This window comes from Lepidothrix coronata, unplaced genomic scaffold (assembly GCF_001604755.1).
Source record: "Lepidothrix coronata isolate B3197 unplaced genomic scaffold, Lepidothrix_coronata-1.0 Scaffold160, whole genome shotgun sequence".
NCBI classification, from domain to species: domain Eukaryota; kingdom Metazoa; phylum Chordata; class Aves; order Passeriformes; family Pipridae; genus Lepidothrix; species Lepidothrix coronata.
This window is the reverse complement of record NW_016690340.1, coordinates 1,818,700-1,835,948: the sequence shown is the minus strand read 5'-3', so window position 1 is coordinate 1,835,948 and position 17,249 is coordinate 1,818,700. Positions and strand designations below refer to the sequence as shown.

General features: G+C 46.2%; 1 protein-coding gene across 17 annotated transcripts in view; it reads left to right on the top strand.

Moving 5' to 3' along the window:
• LOC108504370 (voltage-dependent N-type calcium channel subunit alpha-1B-like) overlaps positions 1-17,249 on the top strand; it is a 301,566-nt gene that overhangs the window by 240,838 nt on the left and 43,479 nt on the right. For 9 of the 17 annotated variants that reach the window (XM_017829234.1, XM_017829232.1, XM_017829233.1 and 6 more), the window contains 7 exons: positions 7,840-7,936; positions 10,116-10,276; positions 11,397-11,534; positions 12,573-12,774; positions 14,386-14,550; positions 15,596-15,706; positions 15,867-15,950. In XM_017829234.1, coding sequence (XP_017684723.1) covers positions 7,840-7,936; positions 10,116-10,276; positions 11,397-11,534; positions 12,573-12,774; positions 14,386-14,550; positions 15,596-15,706; positions 15,867-15,950 — 958 coding nt within the window. Of the gene's footprint in view, positions 1-3,430; positions 3,443-7,839; positions 7,937-10,115; positions 10,277-11,396; positions 11,535-12,572; positions 12,775-14,385; positions 14,551-15,595; positions 15,707-15,866; positions 15,951-17,249 lie in introns of all 17 variants that reach the window. The other 8 variants (XR_001877084.1, XM_017829229.1, XM_017829231.1 and 5 more) reach the window with 1 other exon arrangement.

Below are 17,249 nucleotides of genomic sequence, written 5' to 3'. Positions count from 1 at the left end.
CACGCAATTGTTTAACTTGCTAATGAGAATTAGCAGGGTTTAATTGCTAAGGAGAAAAGCGTTCCCCTTCATCAGGGAACCACGGGAGTGTGTCTTGTCCAGTTTAAACTGACAGTCATTTTTTTAAGCTTCCTCCCCAGGCTCCTCCTGTCAGCTCTGCTGGTGGAAAACGTGTCCCCTTTTGCAGCACAAAAACTTCCCGGGTCCTTTCTGGGAAGTGTGGCCTGGGATATTTCTCAGGAATTTTTGCGTTTTCTGAGGCGTCAAAATTCCTTTCACGTTCAGATTTGTGGTTTAGATCTTCTATTTTCCATAAATGCTGGATTAAAAACAAACAAACAAACAAACAAACCAACCAACCTCCAAGAAGTGGATGGACTGAAGGAGATGGGCTTGACATTGTTGGTGTGATTTTTGAGGGGTGACACTTGGGGATATTGGGATCTGGGCTTTCTGTGCCTGATCCTCGAGAATTATTAATTTAAATTATATTATTAAAGAATTATTTAAGTTTTTGAGAAAGTCATGTCCAGCAGAAGTTTTTCAAAGGGATGGTGCCCTCTCCTCTTTAAAAACTTTGTCCCCATTCGTTAAAAATCAGATTTTTCAAGGAGCTGAGTGCTCTGTCCTAAGCAAAACTCGAGATGGAATCGCTGGGCTGGTGAATGACTTACCTAAAATTTAACATCCAAACCCAAGCTGCTTTTTAAGCTTGACTAGACATGTGTGGGGCTTCTTTTCCCTGCCTGTGGGATATATTATAGAACAGCTTTTAGAGCTGGACGTGGCCAGACTAAGCAAAACCCTCCTAAAAAAGCACTTAGCAAGTTAACACAGAGCTCCTCGGAATGGAAGAGACATAGAAAAGGAAAATAGCCACAGTCACAAGTATTAATCTGCAAAACAATATTCCCCAAGTCTGCAGTTCAATGAGAATTTCCCTTTCCCATCAGGAATTCAAACGTTCAGGGCAGACCGGGAGAAGGAGCATTTTGTGAGAACAAACACCAGGGTTTGCCTTGAAAATCTCTTCTCTTTGAGCAAGACTTTCCTTTGAACAAGATTTTTTTTTTCTTTTGGTCAAGTTAAGGATTAAAATGAATTATTTTTAATCTTTTGGAGTCTTTTCATGCTCAGGTTTTCTGTATTGGGCCATGAATATCTAACAGCACCTCATCAGCCTCTAAATAAATTACTTTTACATCCCCTGCCTGTGCTTTATAATAGTGCCCCAAGTTGCTTCTATTTTACCTTCTGAGTGAGAATTTGTCAGGGAATGCATAAAACCTGCCTGGTTACTGTCTCCCAGATTAAAGAGAGACAAACCTATTGGGAGACCTGGAAAAATTGGAATTTTTTCTGTGCTTTTGGTGATTTCTGTACCCTCTGCCCCACATCCACGTTTCAGTAGGAGGGGAGTGTTGATGTCCAGTTCAGAGAATATTTGAAGTATTTCTGGTTTAATTCAGTCACTCCCAGGGGATTATTTGCTCTCTGTTCCAGTTATAAATAATAACAGAATAATCAGGTGCAAACTTGAGAGTCCTGTCCTTGCCCCAGCTCTTTGGTTGGTTAAACTGGACACCCCGAATTTTGATAATCCTGAAAATGAGCTCGTGGAGAATCAGCTGGATCATCTCTGTTGTTGGGTTGGATTTTTCCAGCAAACCCTGCCACTCCCCAGCAGTGTAATAAATCTATTTATTGTGGCCAGAACACACAATCACCTGGTGCAAGGTGGGATTTAATTCATGTCCTTGACCTCCCTGGTGTCTGAAGCAGCTGCTGAACAGACACATCACTAAAAACCTGGGAATAACAGAGCTCCCTGAAAGGCTCCCAGCTGGAATATTGCAACAGCCTGTGTTTATTTAAGCACATGAGATGGTTATCAGGCCTTGCTGGAAGATTCAACAAACCCAGCTCAGCCTCTCCAACCAGCTGCTGGTCTGCTTTCTGCCTCTTTAGAAGCTGTTCTGTGCTTAACCGGAGTTAAAAAATAAAGAAATTCATACAAGGAGTTCAGAATAAATAAATAAAATTGAGAAAAAAAAATTAAATTTTTAAAAAAGGCCCCAGAGAGATGCTTAAAACAACAACACTGATGCTGCTGATAATAAATTAATTAAAATTATCCATTTAGCAATGCATTTCCAAGAGCAATTCCCTTCTTTTCCTACAGAGAAACATGTCACAAACACACAGATTTGTTTGAGCCTTCAGGGAAATAGAAGTAAAGGAGCTTAAAGCAAATTTACAAGCAAAATTTGTCATCCAAACCCATCAGCTCCAGGTGTAAAATGTACCTGGTGGGTAGAAACAGCTGCTGAGGAGCAGCACAAAGGTGGTGGAGATGCACAGAATGTCCTGATGCTCTTTGGAAAATCAACCAGCATTTGCCAAAGAGTTGAGGCTGCACCTCCCAGAGTGTCCGGGGGGAGGGAAGGGACATTTGGAAGTTTATTTTCATGTGAGTGGAAGGGCTGATTAATTCAAATATTTTAAAAGAAATAAATTAAAAAAAAATTGAAATATTTTAAAGGAAATAATTTTTTAAAAAAATAATTAAAATATTTTAAAGGAAATAAATTTTAAAAAATAATTAAAATATTTTAAAGGAAATAAATTAAAAAATAATTAAAATAAATTTTAGAAGGAGTCCTTGGAGAGATGCCAGAAACAACACCACTGATGCTGATGATAAAGAATTAATTAAATGTAGCCATTCAGCAATGCATTTCAAGGAGACATTCCTTTATTTTTGTGGAGATGAACATGCCACAAACACACAGACATGTTTGAGTCTTGAGGGAAATAGAATTAAAGAAGCTTAAAGTAAACTTTGCGAGCAAAATTTGTCATCAAAACCCATCAGCTCCAGGTGTAAAATGTACCTGGTTGGTTAAAAAAACAGCTGCTGAGGAGCAGGGGAGGAGGGGGAAGGGACATTTGGAGGTTTATTTTCATGTGACTGGAAGGGCTGATTAATTCAAATATTTTGAAAGAAATAAATTAAAAATATTGAAATATTTTTAAAGGAAATAATTTTTTTAAAAAAAATAATTAAAATATTTTAAAGGAAATAAATTAAAAAATAATTAAAATAAAATTTAGAGGGAGTCCCCGGAGAGATGCCAGAAACAACACCACTGATGCTGATGATAAAGAATTAATTAAATGTAGCCATTCAGCAATGCATTTCAAGGAGAAATCCCTTTCTTTTTGAGGACATGAACATGCCCCAGCCACACATTTGGACAGGACCTTTGGGGGTTTCTTTGCTCCCGAGTGGAAGGGCTGGGGCTCCTTTATTCTCCTGCTGCTGAGAGGGGGGTGTGGGGGTCTCTGTGTGCAGGGGGGGCTCTGATGTTGCTGTTTGTCATTGACTCTGCTCTTTCTTTGTCTTCTCCTCGCTGGAATCTCTCTCTAGGAGTTTCATGGGGTAATATGTTATTCCTGTCTCTTGCTGCACTGTTTTGCCTGTCCAACAGTCACCACTGTGGAAACAGCTCATGTGCCACCCATTGCATCGACTCCTCCGTCCCTTTTTTACCCATTATCCAGTGAAGTGTCCCTTAACAATCCTCATTCATCCCGGTTTTCTTTAGGCAGAGGCAGAAAGCCAAGCAGATCAGGGAGTCTTGACCAAAGCACACGCAGATATATCTGTGCCAGAAGGGTTTGAGGGGGTGACTCAGTGGGTGCATCGTTGATGGGCGAGTTGCAACTCCTGGAAATGTTAATAATTAGGTGTAAAGGAGCAGGTTTATTCTCTTTTGGAGGATTTCACCTCCAAACAGCACTGCTGGAAGCTTCAGGACCAACTCAGTGCAGCCTGGGCGATGCCACCCGGCTCTGAGGAGTCTCTGATAAAAGAACAGAGCGTGGAGAGTTTTATGAGAGGCTGGAAGGGGCAACTTCCAAAGGAAGGGGGTCGAAAAGTCCTATTTAATGCCCTCCAAGGAGGTGGCAGTTTTGCTGTCTGCTTTTGGGGCCAGAGCTGTGTCATCTCCCACCTCAACCCCAGCAGGGCAGGAGCTGGGTGGGCTCCTCCACAGCGGAGATGCCACAGAAAGGACGCAAAGGAAGGCCTTTGATGTGATCCAGGGAATCAGGTGCTCCATTCTTTCTTCCCTCTAGGAAAGCAGAGAGTTTAGAGGCAGGAAAAGGGAGGCTTTGTGTTTGTGGCAGAGTGGTGTGACCTCCTTTCCTCCTCAGTGGAGGAATTCACCCCCTGCCTTGGGGCTTTGGGGCACTCGCAGGCGGCGGCGGCTCCGCCCTGCCCTGAATTTTTGATGCCACGATGCTGAGAAGCCCATGTGGTGTGAAATCAGAGCTGCTGGCAGCAGCAACAGAAACAGGGAGCTTCCATTTGAAAGGACTCGTCAATTTTTTAAAGGCTCTTTTTGATTTATTGAAGGGGAAAAAAAAAAAAAAGGCTTCGCGAAGCTCTTTTAAAATGTTTTTAATGTTTTAAATAAACGAGCAGCAAACTGCCACAGGAAAAAAAAACAACACCCAGAACTGGCCTGATGCAACTAAAATTGATCTAATGCAATTTTTTTTATTCATGGAATTCTTTTATTGTTATTATTATTTTTTAAGTCTCTAGGCTGCTGTTTGCTGCCTGCCTTTATCCTGTGACCCTCTGCAGCTCTTCTTCCAAATTCAGCTCTTCTGAATTTTGTAGTTGTTCTTCTGCAGTCAGCTGAGATCTTGCCCTTCCACAGCAATTTATTTTTGTTGTGAGGAATATTCAGGTCAAATGTGTGCTTGGATACACCTTTTGACTGAATCCTGCTTCCATCTGGACCTTTTGTTTTGTTGGACATCTGGCTTTGTATTAAAGCAGTGAAAAAAAAACCCCAATATTGGTAGAGGGGCTCCTTAAAAACACCAAAAACAACCCCGAGGGTCTTTATTTGAGAGGCTGAAAGAGTTGCAGGGTGTCCTTTAATTTAAAAAGCAATTTGCATCCCTCCAGTTCAGAGCACCAGGACATTGGAAAAGCTTTGTCCTGGAGCAGGAACCTTCCTGCGACAAGAAATCAGGATGTTTTTCAGGATTCTCTGTACGGCTCAGAGCAGAAATCCCATTAACATTTAATTGGCTCACGCTCTTTATTTGCTTAAGTGCCTGAATGGAGAAAGAGAAATCAGCCCTTCTGAGTGTCCTCCTCTGAGGCAGAAGGAATTGGGTGTGACTGGAGCTGGCTGCCCTTCACCTCCCAGCTCTCGGGGCGCTCATCCACACCCCCCCCAGGCCAGGGAAAAGCAGGAGCAAGGATTTGCTCTGCCCTATGGAGACATGAGCCCCAGAAGGTCTGTTTGACCTCCCTACAAATATTTTGACCTCCCTCCAAATGTTGAGTCCACGAGAGTTGTTCCTTCAGGAGTGGGGCCAACCCTGTGAGACCAGAGCCGAGTCTGGTCTGGAACTTCGCCTTCCACGAGGCCTAATTAGTGCAGTTGTTAATTAGTGTGGGGCAGGTGTCCAGGTCTCCTGGAACTGGGAGCACTGGCAGACAGCACATGGAGCTCTTCTGGAGTTCTGGGTGAGCCCAGGAGAGCAGTGCTGAGGTTTGTTTTTTTGGGCTGTGTGTTAATCTGCAAACCAGAAACGTGGCCGCCAGTGATGGAGAATGAGTAGAGTTCTGGGCTGAGCATCCCATCTCTTTTTTTTCCCTCCTCCTGCCACAACATGGCCTTTAACTGTCTCACTTTCACTCTTCTCTGCTTTCCTCAGCTCCCACCTCCCTCAGGGAGGGAAATCCTGGGAAATGTGGAGCAGTGTAAGGGATTTGCTTGGCCTTCCAGAGGGGAGAGGGTGGAGGGAGCAGCAGGGGCAGCCAAAGGGATGGGAGGACCATCAGCCCTGGGAACAGGCTGGCCAGGCCAGGTGGGATCTCCTTTGGGATCTCCTTTGGGATCTCCTTCCCTACAACCCATTTCCCTTTCTACTTCCCTCCTGCCACTGAATGCCCTCCTTGAGAGGATGAACAAATGATTTTGCAGCCAGGGCTCAGACAAAGCCCCCTTGGAGCAGGTGAGCTCCAGGTGAGCTGTGGTGACACAGTGACCACAGCAGGGATGGTACTGGCTGGGAGTTGGGGGAGTTGAAAGCAAATATGCCAAGCCAAGCATGGGCCAGACCTTCAGCTGTGCCAAAACCTGACAAGAAAGCCGGGGAAAGCTCTGTTGGCAGTGCCTGCTTCATTTAGAACAGATTAAAGGGTTTCTAATGAGTATCAAATACTATTTCTTTTAAATATATAATGGGTATTTTGTGGCATTAAATCAGTCCTGAGTATCAGCTCCATCACCTGGATTTACAGCCGTGCCAGCAGTCAGGATCCACCTGGGATGGATTAGAATGGCCCTAAAGCAGCCCTGAAAGATGAGAGAGGGAGAGATGGCACCTCTCCATCCTGTTCACCCTCTCCCCCTATATTAAATCCTTTGGAAAGGCAATTTGTGTTCAGTGGAGATGTCACTGGGATCCAACCCAGAGCCCTCCAAACATTCCTGTATCTTATTGTGTTCCAGGACAACTGCAGGGCCTGGTTATTGAAGAGAAGAGAGAGATGAGATGGGTTGTAGATTCCAGTCCAGTTTAGGATTGAGTTCCAGTGTCAGCAGTGAGTTCTAAGCCTTCTGGCAGTGGATTGATTGCAAAAAGACACTTTGCAGGGCTGAGCAAGGTCAGTCAGCCACGAAATCGGGTGGTTTCCTGCACTCTTGGTGCTTCTCCCTGAGCACAATGTGGAGGGCTGGTGGCCAGAGGGTGGGGGAAGCTCTGCAGGCCCTGCACAAACCTCCTGTGGGTCTCTGGGGTCACTTGTGCATTTATTTCCTTCCTCTTGGAGAAGGAGCCAACTGGGAGAGCATAGAATAGGTGTTCCAGCATCTGCTCCACGTGTTCCTCATTCACACCTGTGTCACCTCAGTACAGTCTCAGACCCAAACCCACACTCATGAATAAAACCCTGTGAGAGACTTTCATCCCATTTTTCACTTCATATGAACCGAAGGGGAATGTCATTGTTTTGCTGTTGGGTTGGAAGAAGATGTCACTGTGTCTTTTCTTATTTATTTATTTTCGGAAGTGCACGAGGAAAGGAACTCTGTCCTTCCCCTAAAAAACCTCCTGACGTTAACAAGGGGAACCTTCTCAAGCCTTGCACTCAGTTTTAACCAAACCCAAACCCAGGCTGTGACTTACAGCCCCTTGCATGCCTAAGTGGGAAGCTGCCCCAGCGCTGCTCCAGGCATGTAATATGCTGCAATATTACATGTTCCTGCATGGGTTTGGTAGCATGTCTTCCAAGAGACACCCAAGGACGAGGCTCTGTCCCTCACCTGGAAGGCTCCTGTTCCCTCTGGTCACAATGTTCCTGCCGGAGAAGTGCACGGAGAAACCTCCTCCTGCCTCACTCCCTTGGGAGGAAGGAGAGCCGAGTGTGACTTTGTCCCTTCTCCTGGGGCTGGGACGGACGTGCTGAGCCTCCTCTCCCGGTGGCTGGAGCAGGAACTGTTGCCTGGGTGTGGAGTCGGGGCAGGAAGGGCCCCAGATCCTGGGGGATGCTCGGTGAGTAGCTGGGAAGGGAGAGGAGGCTCCTGTGGGGAGCAGTGCCAGGCCCACGTCCTGCCCACGGCGCTGCTGGACACGGCTCAGGTGGGGCTCATCTGCGGCCACGCTGAGGACGGACCCCAAACCTGTAACAAACACCCCAAAGCAAAGCAGTTCCACCACCAAAACCACACTGGGAACCTACAAATATCCGGGTTGGCGACCTGAGGACCAAATTATTGTTGTTCTTGTGCCTTTTCTCCCTTGCAGAGGAACCAAAGGCAAGGACATCAACACCATCAAGTCCCTGCGAGTCCTGCGGGTCCTCAGACCTCTGAAAACCATCAAGAGGCTGCCAAAGCTAAAGGTTAGAAAATAACCCCCAATTTTTCCTTCTCTGGAGCTTTGTGAGTGAGCTGAGTAGAAGCCGATGGACCCAACCCAAGTTATTTCTGCTCCTTTGATTTTGTTGCAATTAATCCCTTTGCCAGATGGGTAAAAATAGCTGTGCAGATGTTTAGCAAACGTCAAACACTTTGTTTCTGTTGCAAACATCGTGGGCCATGTTATGAATTGTTGTGGACCCACGCGAAAATAAAACTCCTAAAAAAAGAAAAGAAATAAAAAAAAACCCCACCCTCGAGTAGATTAATTTACAGCTCACAAGTGGGATGCTCTCAGAAATGATACAGGAGAAAATGGGGGTTGGAGTGTTTGGCTTTCCCTGGAGAGTTTAACGTGAATATTGCAAGATTTGCCACGGGCTGTCAAAAGAGAAATGTCATTGCTGTGTGAGGAGTTTCAATCTGTTCATCTTTCTGATAAATAATCCATAGTGCAGGGTTTTAGAGCTGTACCTTTTCACCTCTACAACACTAAGCTACAAATTAAAATAAACGTAGTGACCCGTGGTTACTCATTCAACGCCATTTCACCAACCCTTTGAGGTACAGCCACTCCCTGGAAGCAGAGAAAGGAAGGAGTTAACAAAATTCAATAATTTCTGAGATTTGAGAACTCTTGAATACCTGCTGAATATTCTGTGAGAGGTGGGGGAAGAGCAGTGGGTGCTTTTGTCTGACAGTTCCTGATTTCACATCAAAATGAGGGTCAGCTGTTCTATAGGTTTGCTTTTATCCTTGCCCACTATTCAGGCTGAAATAATTCTGATTTTATGCATACTAAATGTCTCTGAAAAGATAAGGAACATTCATGTTGGACAATGCAGAAAAAGGTCTTCATTTGGTTAGAAATTTAAAATGTAAAGCTCTGAGGTAAAAAACAAAATAGTCAGCAGTAGCTCAGTCCTCCAGCAGGACACTGAACACTTGATTTTTGTTGATTCCTGTCTGATTTTCAAACAGGGTGGTTTTCTAATTTCAAAAGAAATACTCAGAAATCTTTATGTGAAGCAGAAGTTGTGTTTTTTAACTGAACTTGGGTCCATTTTGGTCCTCTCACTTGGCAGTGCTGGGTTAATGGTTAGGATCGATGATCCCAAGAGATCTTCTCCAACCTAAACAATTCTAGGATTAAAAGTCTTCAAAATTATTTCAATTCTTTTTTTTTTTTTTTTTTACTGGATGTGGTCTCGTGAGAAACAATCAGCAGGATCAATGGGCTGATGAGAGATATTCCCAGTGTTTCAATTCAGGGTTTCTGGGTTGCTTCAGGAGTGTAACTTTGGGAATTATTCCCTTCCATTCCTGGAAGCAGGAGCAGTATTGTACAAACCCTGAGCTTGGGCACTAAGACCACTCCATTTCTATGATTAGGACCAACTTCTCCTACTAAAATCAAACTGCAGGTTACTTGTAACAGTGCAGCAGGGACTAATAACCAAGTAATAAATGTGTTTGAAGAGTTCTTTGCAGGGAGTTCAGAAGTGACATGTGCAGACTGGGTTAGTCACACTTAATTTGGAGAGACAGTCCTTTAGAAAAATATTATTTAAAGCATTTGGTTTGCATCTGGTATATTTTCCTTATTATTCAGGTAGTTTTTACTTATCCAGTACGTGAGTAAAATAAACACAAGTACAATTTTCATTTCATAATTGGCCATGGGAATGTTTGTTTAGGACAAATGCTGATCTCAACAAGCTGTGATTGTCTTTATAAATTTTATGGGCAAGCCCAGAAAATTCAGTGGCACAGCCAAACTTGCCAAGAAAGCAGGAGCTGAAGGAAGCTGGAGTTACTGTTTGGTCAAACCCTTGGTGGGCAAGTTCCATGAACCCACCCCTGGGTTGTGGGTTGGGTGATGAGATTTAGGTTGGATATTGGGAAGGAATTCTTCCCTGTGATAGAATTCCCAGAGAAGCTGTGGCTGCCCCATCCCTGGAAGGGTTCAAGGCCAGGTTGGGTTTGGAGCCACCTGGGCTAGTGGCAGGTGTCCCTGCCCATGGCACTGGGTGATCTTTAAGGTCCCTTCCAACCCAAGCCAATGATTCCACGAGTGTACGAAGTGTGCTCAGATGGATGCCAAGCTGCTGGATGCACTTTTCCTCTCTCCCAACCCCTTGACCTCGTTCTCCTCCCTCCCAGGCTGTCTTTGACTGTGTGGTGAACTCCCTGAAGAACGTCCTCAACATCCTCATCGTTTACATGCTCTTCATGTTCATTTTTGCCGTCATTGCCGTGCAGCTCTTCAAGGGCAGATTCTTCTACTGCACTGATGAGTCCAAGGAGCTGGAGAAGGACTGCAGGTACAGCTGGGGGCAGGGCCAGGGTGGGCAGCAACTTTCCTCCTCCAGCAGCAGCTCCCCAGGTTGTCCCAAAGCTGAATCAGCTGCTGAGCACGAAGAGTCTCCTCTAAGTGAGAGCAACACCAGCACAGTTACCCTAGAGGTGAATTCTCCTTTTCCTTCTTTAATAGCTGTGTCATTCCTGGCTCTGATCCAGCAAATGCTTCCCCAAATGCTTAAGGATGCAGGGGAGTCACCTTCCTTCCCAAGGAGGTCTAGGGGTGGTTTTTAAATCAAGGGGGTTTGAGGGGTTGGAGGGTTTTTGACAGTGTGACTCCTCTTTCCGCCTGTTGCCTTGATCCTTAGAACTCCTAGGAACTGGAAAAACATAATGACTAAATAATCAGAAGCTTAGGAAGTCAAAGAGCTCCTAATTAGTGAGAAAAGGGATTGAACACCTTAAAAGCCCTGTCATGTCTTGCCCTTCCAGCAGGCTCAAGGTGTGTTACCTCAGTGTGCATCTTCCTCATTTGCCTTTTTTCTTGGCACCCAAAGCACATCCTCAGCACCATCCAGCTCTGCCCATCCCTCTCCTGCTGCCTTGTGCATGCAGGGCATGTCCCTGGTGGGATCCTGGCAGTCACGGGGGCTGTCACTTCCTTGGAATGATGTAAATATATTTGGAATTATATAAATATATTATAGAAAGAAAGTGAAGTTACACAGAAGCGTAGGTTGGAGGGGAGCTCTCCAGATGCCAAGTCCCTTGACCCCTAAAACAAGACCCCTTTAGGGTTTAGTTCCAACCCTGAAATAGGAACCAGAGCCCTTTCCCCATCAAGCAGCCCAGTTTTCTGTGGGGTCACACGATTTGGGGACCAGCTGTTAATTGCTGGCTTTGCCTAATGAATGGATGAACGCCCTGATTACAATTTCTTTTATTTTGAGGCCTCAGATCCAGTTCCTGTGCTGAAAATGGCTCAGAAATTGGCCTTGACTTCTGTCCCAAGCCTAGGGGGGCTGCCTCTGTCTTTAATCCCTGTGCCACCCACCGGGGCTTCTCGATGCTCCTCGGTGACTCCCAAGAAACGGCTGGTTTGGTTTAATCCCCTCATTTGCTCCGAATCTCTCTTTTTCTTAGGGGTCAGTACCTCGATTATGAAAAGAATGAGGTGGAGGCCCAGCCCAGGGAATGGAAAAAATACGAGTTCCACTATGACAACGTGCTCTGGGCTCTGCTCACGCTCTTCACCGTGTCCACGGGGGAAGGGTGGCCGACGTGAGTACCCGGGGCTGGCAGGGGCAGTGACTGGGGAGGTGAAGGCACCTTCCCACAGCTCTGAGGGGCTTGGAAATGGGAAATGAGAAGAGGCTTTTCTCAGCTAAGCTTTTCCTTCCTTTGTGTGGTCACTGGGTGAAGCAGCATTGGGTGAATCTGTGTTTTTCTCGCTGTTCCTCTGACTCTCAGGCAGTTTTCAGTGCTTGCTTCAGGCTTTTGGACTTGCCCACCTTTCTCAGATGTAAAGCTGCTCATGGAAATGTAAGAAAATGAGGGGGGAAAAGTATTGTGACCTGTGCTGAGAGTATGACAGTCCTCAAATGATATTTACTGCTCAGCATGTGACTTTATTTTGGCACACTTTGCTCCTGGGACATGTGGAGTGCAGTTTGTGATCAGGGTTTCCCTGTCCTCCACGTTCAACTATTTCATAAAATATCCCTGTGGGTCCATTCTAACTCAGCATATTCTGTGGAAATAAAGAATAAACCAGCACCAGTCTCCCTTTTCCAGTCCCTCACTGTGTTCCCTTCCTCAGACATCATCAATACCTCTCTTTGCCCACTCTTCCTTCACCCCTGTTGACCAGAGAAGGGAAGGCAGATCCCCCTGGATCCTCTGCCCTTGGCCAGGGGGGATCAGTGGATCTGTACTTAGCAAATCATCATTCTGCAGAATGGTGACACCAGGAAGGGTTTCCTACAAAAATATCCTCAAGGAAAACACCTTCCCAGCCATAAAGATGGGAAGGGGTTTGACCTGAGCATATGTGGACAACCCTCCACGTTGAGTGAAGGCCAGTGAGTGACCATGAGGTACTTCACAGTGATTGCTTTGGTTTTCATGGGGTGAAACCAGGAAGGGTTTCCTGTCAAAATATCCTCAAGGAAAACTCCTTCCCAGCCATATAGTTGGGAAGGGGTTTGACCTGAGCATATGTGGACAACCCTCCACGTTGAGTGAAGGCCAGTGAGCGACTTTGAGGTGCTTCACAGTGATTATTGTTGACTTTTCTCCTCTCTCTGCCCTTGATTGCAGTGTGTTGAAGCACTCGGTGGACGCCACCTACGAGGAGCAGGGTCCCAGCCCTGGCTACAGGATGGAAATGTCCATCTTTTACGTGGTGTATTTTGTTGTCTTCCCTTTTTTCTTTGTGAACATCTTTGTGGCTTTAATCATCATCACCTTCCAAGAGCAAGGAGATAAAGTGATGTCAGAGTGCAGCCTCGAGAAAAACGAGGTACCCCCGTCTTCGGAATGCACAGTTGGCACCTGGGGGGCTCAGAGCAGCAGTGGAACCCCCTCCTTCCTCCTTCTTGTGCCATGGGGGGTGGAGAGCAGTGGTTATCTGAGGGTTTGTGCTGTGGAGACCAAACACACGACTGCCTGTCAGCTTTTGCACAGAAACAAAGCCAGGGAAAGCCCCCGAGTGCCCACTGTCAGGTGTCCCCTTGGGCCACACCTCTGCTGCAAAGAGAACATGGACCTGCACTGGCCCAGGTTGCCCAGAGAAGCTGTGGCTGCCCCTGGATCCCTGGAAGTGTCCAAGGCCAGGTTGGACAGGGCTTGGAGCAACCTGGGCTGGTGGAAGGTGTCCCTGCCCATGGCAGGGGTGGGACTGGATGGGCTTTAACATCCCTTCCAACCCAAACCAGTCCTGCCTTCCATGTTTGCTCAAGAATGTGGGTGTGAAAGGAGACAAATCTGTGGCCTTTTAGAAACCAAACTACAACTGTTTTGACTCCCCAGAGAAAGCTCCTCTCCCCAGGCTGGCTTTGGGCCTGGCTGAGATGATTTCCCCCAAAAGTAGGTGCCTTGAGAAGAGTGTAAGACCAAGGCAAGACCCTGTGAGGCTTTTCTTGAAATCTCCAGCAAATACCATCATTTTCAGCTCAGGAATGTCCTGAGTTGGACACGTTTTTAATTTAGTTAGTGGCATCTGTGTATCTTCCTTGGATGTATCCGGTTTCCTTCTGAACCCAAGCAGATTTTCAGCATCTGCAACATCCTTTGTCTGGGGTCCCACAGCCTCAACGACCTGTTGTGCAAAGAACCATCTCTTTTCATGGATTTTTAAACTGGACCTTGATTTTTGATGAAAAGAGATGATTTTTTTATTCAATTATTAATTAGTTCCTCGTTTGTCCACGTGACCAAAAAGTCCAAAATAAAGCAGAATATTTAGGGATGCTTCACCCACGTTATTTTTCAACTGAGCAGAAAGTATTTTTGCAGTGATATAAGGCTTTGAAAATGGGAAAGTTAAGAGAAAATCCTCCAGAATCAAAACTTGTTGTGGGTAGAAACCAATTTTTAATGCAGTTTTATATTCCTAATAATGTGAAGAGAAATAACCAACAAAGGGGGTCTGTGAGAGTTCACCCAGAGCTATTTGGTGATTAATTCATTGGCTGGGGTCAGTCCACATTTCATGAAACGTTCTGAGCTGTGCAGGTGTCAGAACATACCTGAGTTTTACAATAACTTTTTAAACCCATAGATAACATCTTTATTTTAGATAACATCCCCTTGTTTCTACAATTACCCATCAGGAGGAATTCAGTGTTTTCTGAAGTGAACCTGTGGATTTAAAACCACTTAGGGAAGGGAGTGGGACCTATCAGGAGCTGGGCTCTGATGGAAGGTGGTCTCCTAGGACTGCAGGGGTGTTGGGGGGTTAATATTCCAGCAACATTTATCATGATTTGGGGATTCTGTGCTGGATTTTACAGGAACAGTCACTTAGAAATACCCCCCTCTGAATTCTCTGCTCGCTCTCCCAACCATATCCCGAGGGATGGAGACTCCCAGCCCTTTTTCCATCATTTTTCACCCCACTTCTGTTTTGTAGAGGGCCTGCATAGACTTTGCCATAAGTGCCAAGCCCCTGACCCGGTACATGCCCCAGAACAAGCAATCCTTCCAGTACAAGATGTGGAAATTCGTGGTGTCCCCTCCCTTCGAGTATTTTATCATGGTCATGATCGCCCTCAACACCATCGTCCTCATGATGAAGGTCAGTGGGATCTTACTGAATCCTGGGCAGGTTTTGGGGCCTGACTGTGGTGTTGGATGGAGAAGATTTGGACTGGGGGGGGTCATCAGGAGCAACCACCGCTCCTCAGATTCCTGGTGGGATTCCTTTGGTCTCCCAAGGGAGGTGGTTCAGCTGTGATGGGATCCTGGGAATGTTCCCCTGCACGGTGTTGGTTTGGCTCGTAGCCCCTCCAGTGGGGTGGGAGCTGGGCTCTGCAGGTCCTGAGCTCCAGCTCAGCCTGGGCTTCCTGCTGCAGAGCAGGGCCACGTCTTGCTCAAAATCCAGTCATGCCAAGGAAATTCAAACTGAAAGAGAAGAGATTTAGATGGGATATTGGGAAGAAACTCTTCCCTTTGAAGATGATGAGGGGTTGAGATGGAATTCCCCAAGAAGCTGTGGCTGCCCCATCCCTGGAAGTGTCCAAGGCCAGGCTGGACAGGGCTTGGAGCAACCTGGGCTAGTGCAAGGTGTCCCTGCCCATGGCAGGGGGTGGATTGAGATGGACTTTAAGGTCCCTTCCAACCCAAACCATTGTTATTCTATGAAATGGCTCAATTTTGCAACAGCCTCAGAACTCTGGGATGTGATCCCCAGTGCTCAGGAGCGAGATGTGGGTGGAGACACATTTTGGGTGATGTCCCCTCCTCTCCCTTGCCTATCTTAGAGTATCTTCACAGTCATGGGGTCACCTTATTCTTAGGGTCTTCTGGAACGACCCACAGTGCTGCACTTGTCCTCTGGTTTTGAAAATGCCCTTCCTCCCTCCTGGCCCATGTTGTGCTTACAGGGGGATGTCTACCAGCAGCTCCAGTGTTGGGGATATCTCCAGCTGGGACAGTATGTAGGGAGGAGTGTCCTTCCGGAGGGACATAAATAACTTTTTGTAACCCCTAATCTTGCTTGAAGTGAGCACAAAATCCAACACTAAATCAAGCAGGATTTTTGCAGTCGGGCAAGTCAGCTGGGAAAGGTTTTATTCTGTACCTGATTGTCTGATAACAGCTTTTCTTCCATCCTGCTTTAGTTCTATGATGCTCCAGAAGCATATGAAGAAATGCTGAAATGCCTGAATATTGTGTTTACATCCATGTTTTCAATGGAATGTGTGCTGAAGATCATTGCCTTTGGTGTGCTGGTACGTGCCTTCCTCCTTCACCTTCCCCTGCTTCCCCTCTCCACGGAACGCTCGTATTTCGTGACGCGCATTTAAAAACAAGCAAGAAAAGAAAACAAAAAAAGGGAAGAAAATAACCCCTGGATCCCTCTGTCCCTCCCCTTGTGTTTTCATTTGGCAGAATTATTTCCGAGATGCCTGGAATGTCTTTGATTTTGTCACAGTGTTGGGAAGTATTACTGATATTTTAGTAACCGAGATCGCGGTAAGTCCCGTTCGCTCCGTTCATAAACAAAGCTGGGCCCTGTCAAAGACATTGCACCTTCTCCCTACCAGCCTGATTCCCTGGAGCTGCCTCTGGGATTTGGGAATGTCCTTGGGTGACCTGGCAGCCTGTTTTTCCATCAGCTCTGCTCTTTCCAGGGAGCTGAGCACAGCTGCCTGCCCCAAAGGCTCTTGTGAAAGGCTCTGATGAGAACGACAGTGCCGCTGCCTCTGCCAGGAAGCAGCTCTTTCTCGTTCAGCAAATCTGTCCCCGGGCCATTTTTTGCCTATTAATGGAAAAATCCTGTTGAATTTAATAGAGGGGAAAGCCCAAAAGGGCTCTGCTGTGTTATGGTGTGAGGTGCTCTGCAGGGCACACACACCCCCTCGTGTCCCCCGGGGCTCCTGCCCGGCCGTGGGCAGGGTGAGGGTGAGAAGTGATGGGAATGGAGAGCCCACACAGGCTGGGTTGGGGGAGTGTTTCTGTCACGTGCACAAATCTCTATGGGGTCATTAAGAAACAATTAATTAAATAAACAGATTAAAATTAATAACCAAACAACTTTCCCATAGGATTTCTGGCCAGCCCTACAGGGACAGCTGTCTCCCTGCTAATGAGCCCAGTAGATCACACAACTTGCCATTAAATTATTAAATTCTAAAGGATTTTTCCAGAAGGGCAGCAAATAAGTGACTCCAGCCATGACACCTTGACATTATCCAGTTTATAAACTGCTCCTCTCCTCTCCCAGTGCATGTTGTATCTGTATGTGATGAATTTGAACTTTACCATAACTTTTTTTCTCTCAGTCTCCTGGGATTTGCTGATAGATCTGTTTTGTGTGTGCTAAGAACTGTGCTCCCCAGGCTTCTTTACAGATGGTGGTGAAGACTGTATCACTGCTCCTAACAAAACACATTTTTACCTACCCTTTGTACCAAAAACCACACAAACCCCCAAGTTTTACTCCCCATACAAGTGTTCATTTACCAGCTGGTGAATCCTCTCCCAGGCTTTGAATTACCTTTTGTTTTCAGTGCAGCCAGGTTTAAACTAATCAAAACAAACCCAAGGTCTGGGTGCCACCTCTCTGAGTGCTGGATGCTTCCACTCCCTCTGCCATGGGATGTTTTCTTGCCAAACTTTTGCTGTGGTTTGAAAACTTGTGCAAAGATTCATGAGTGAGCCAAGAACAGAGACTGCCACTTCTCCTCCAGCCTCCTTTGGCCACTTTTCCTGGGAGGAAGCAGCACAGGCAGCTCACACAGGGTGAGGAGCCTCTGCTCTCTCTGAGATTGG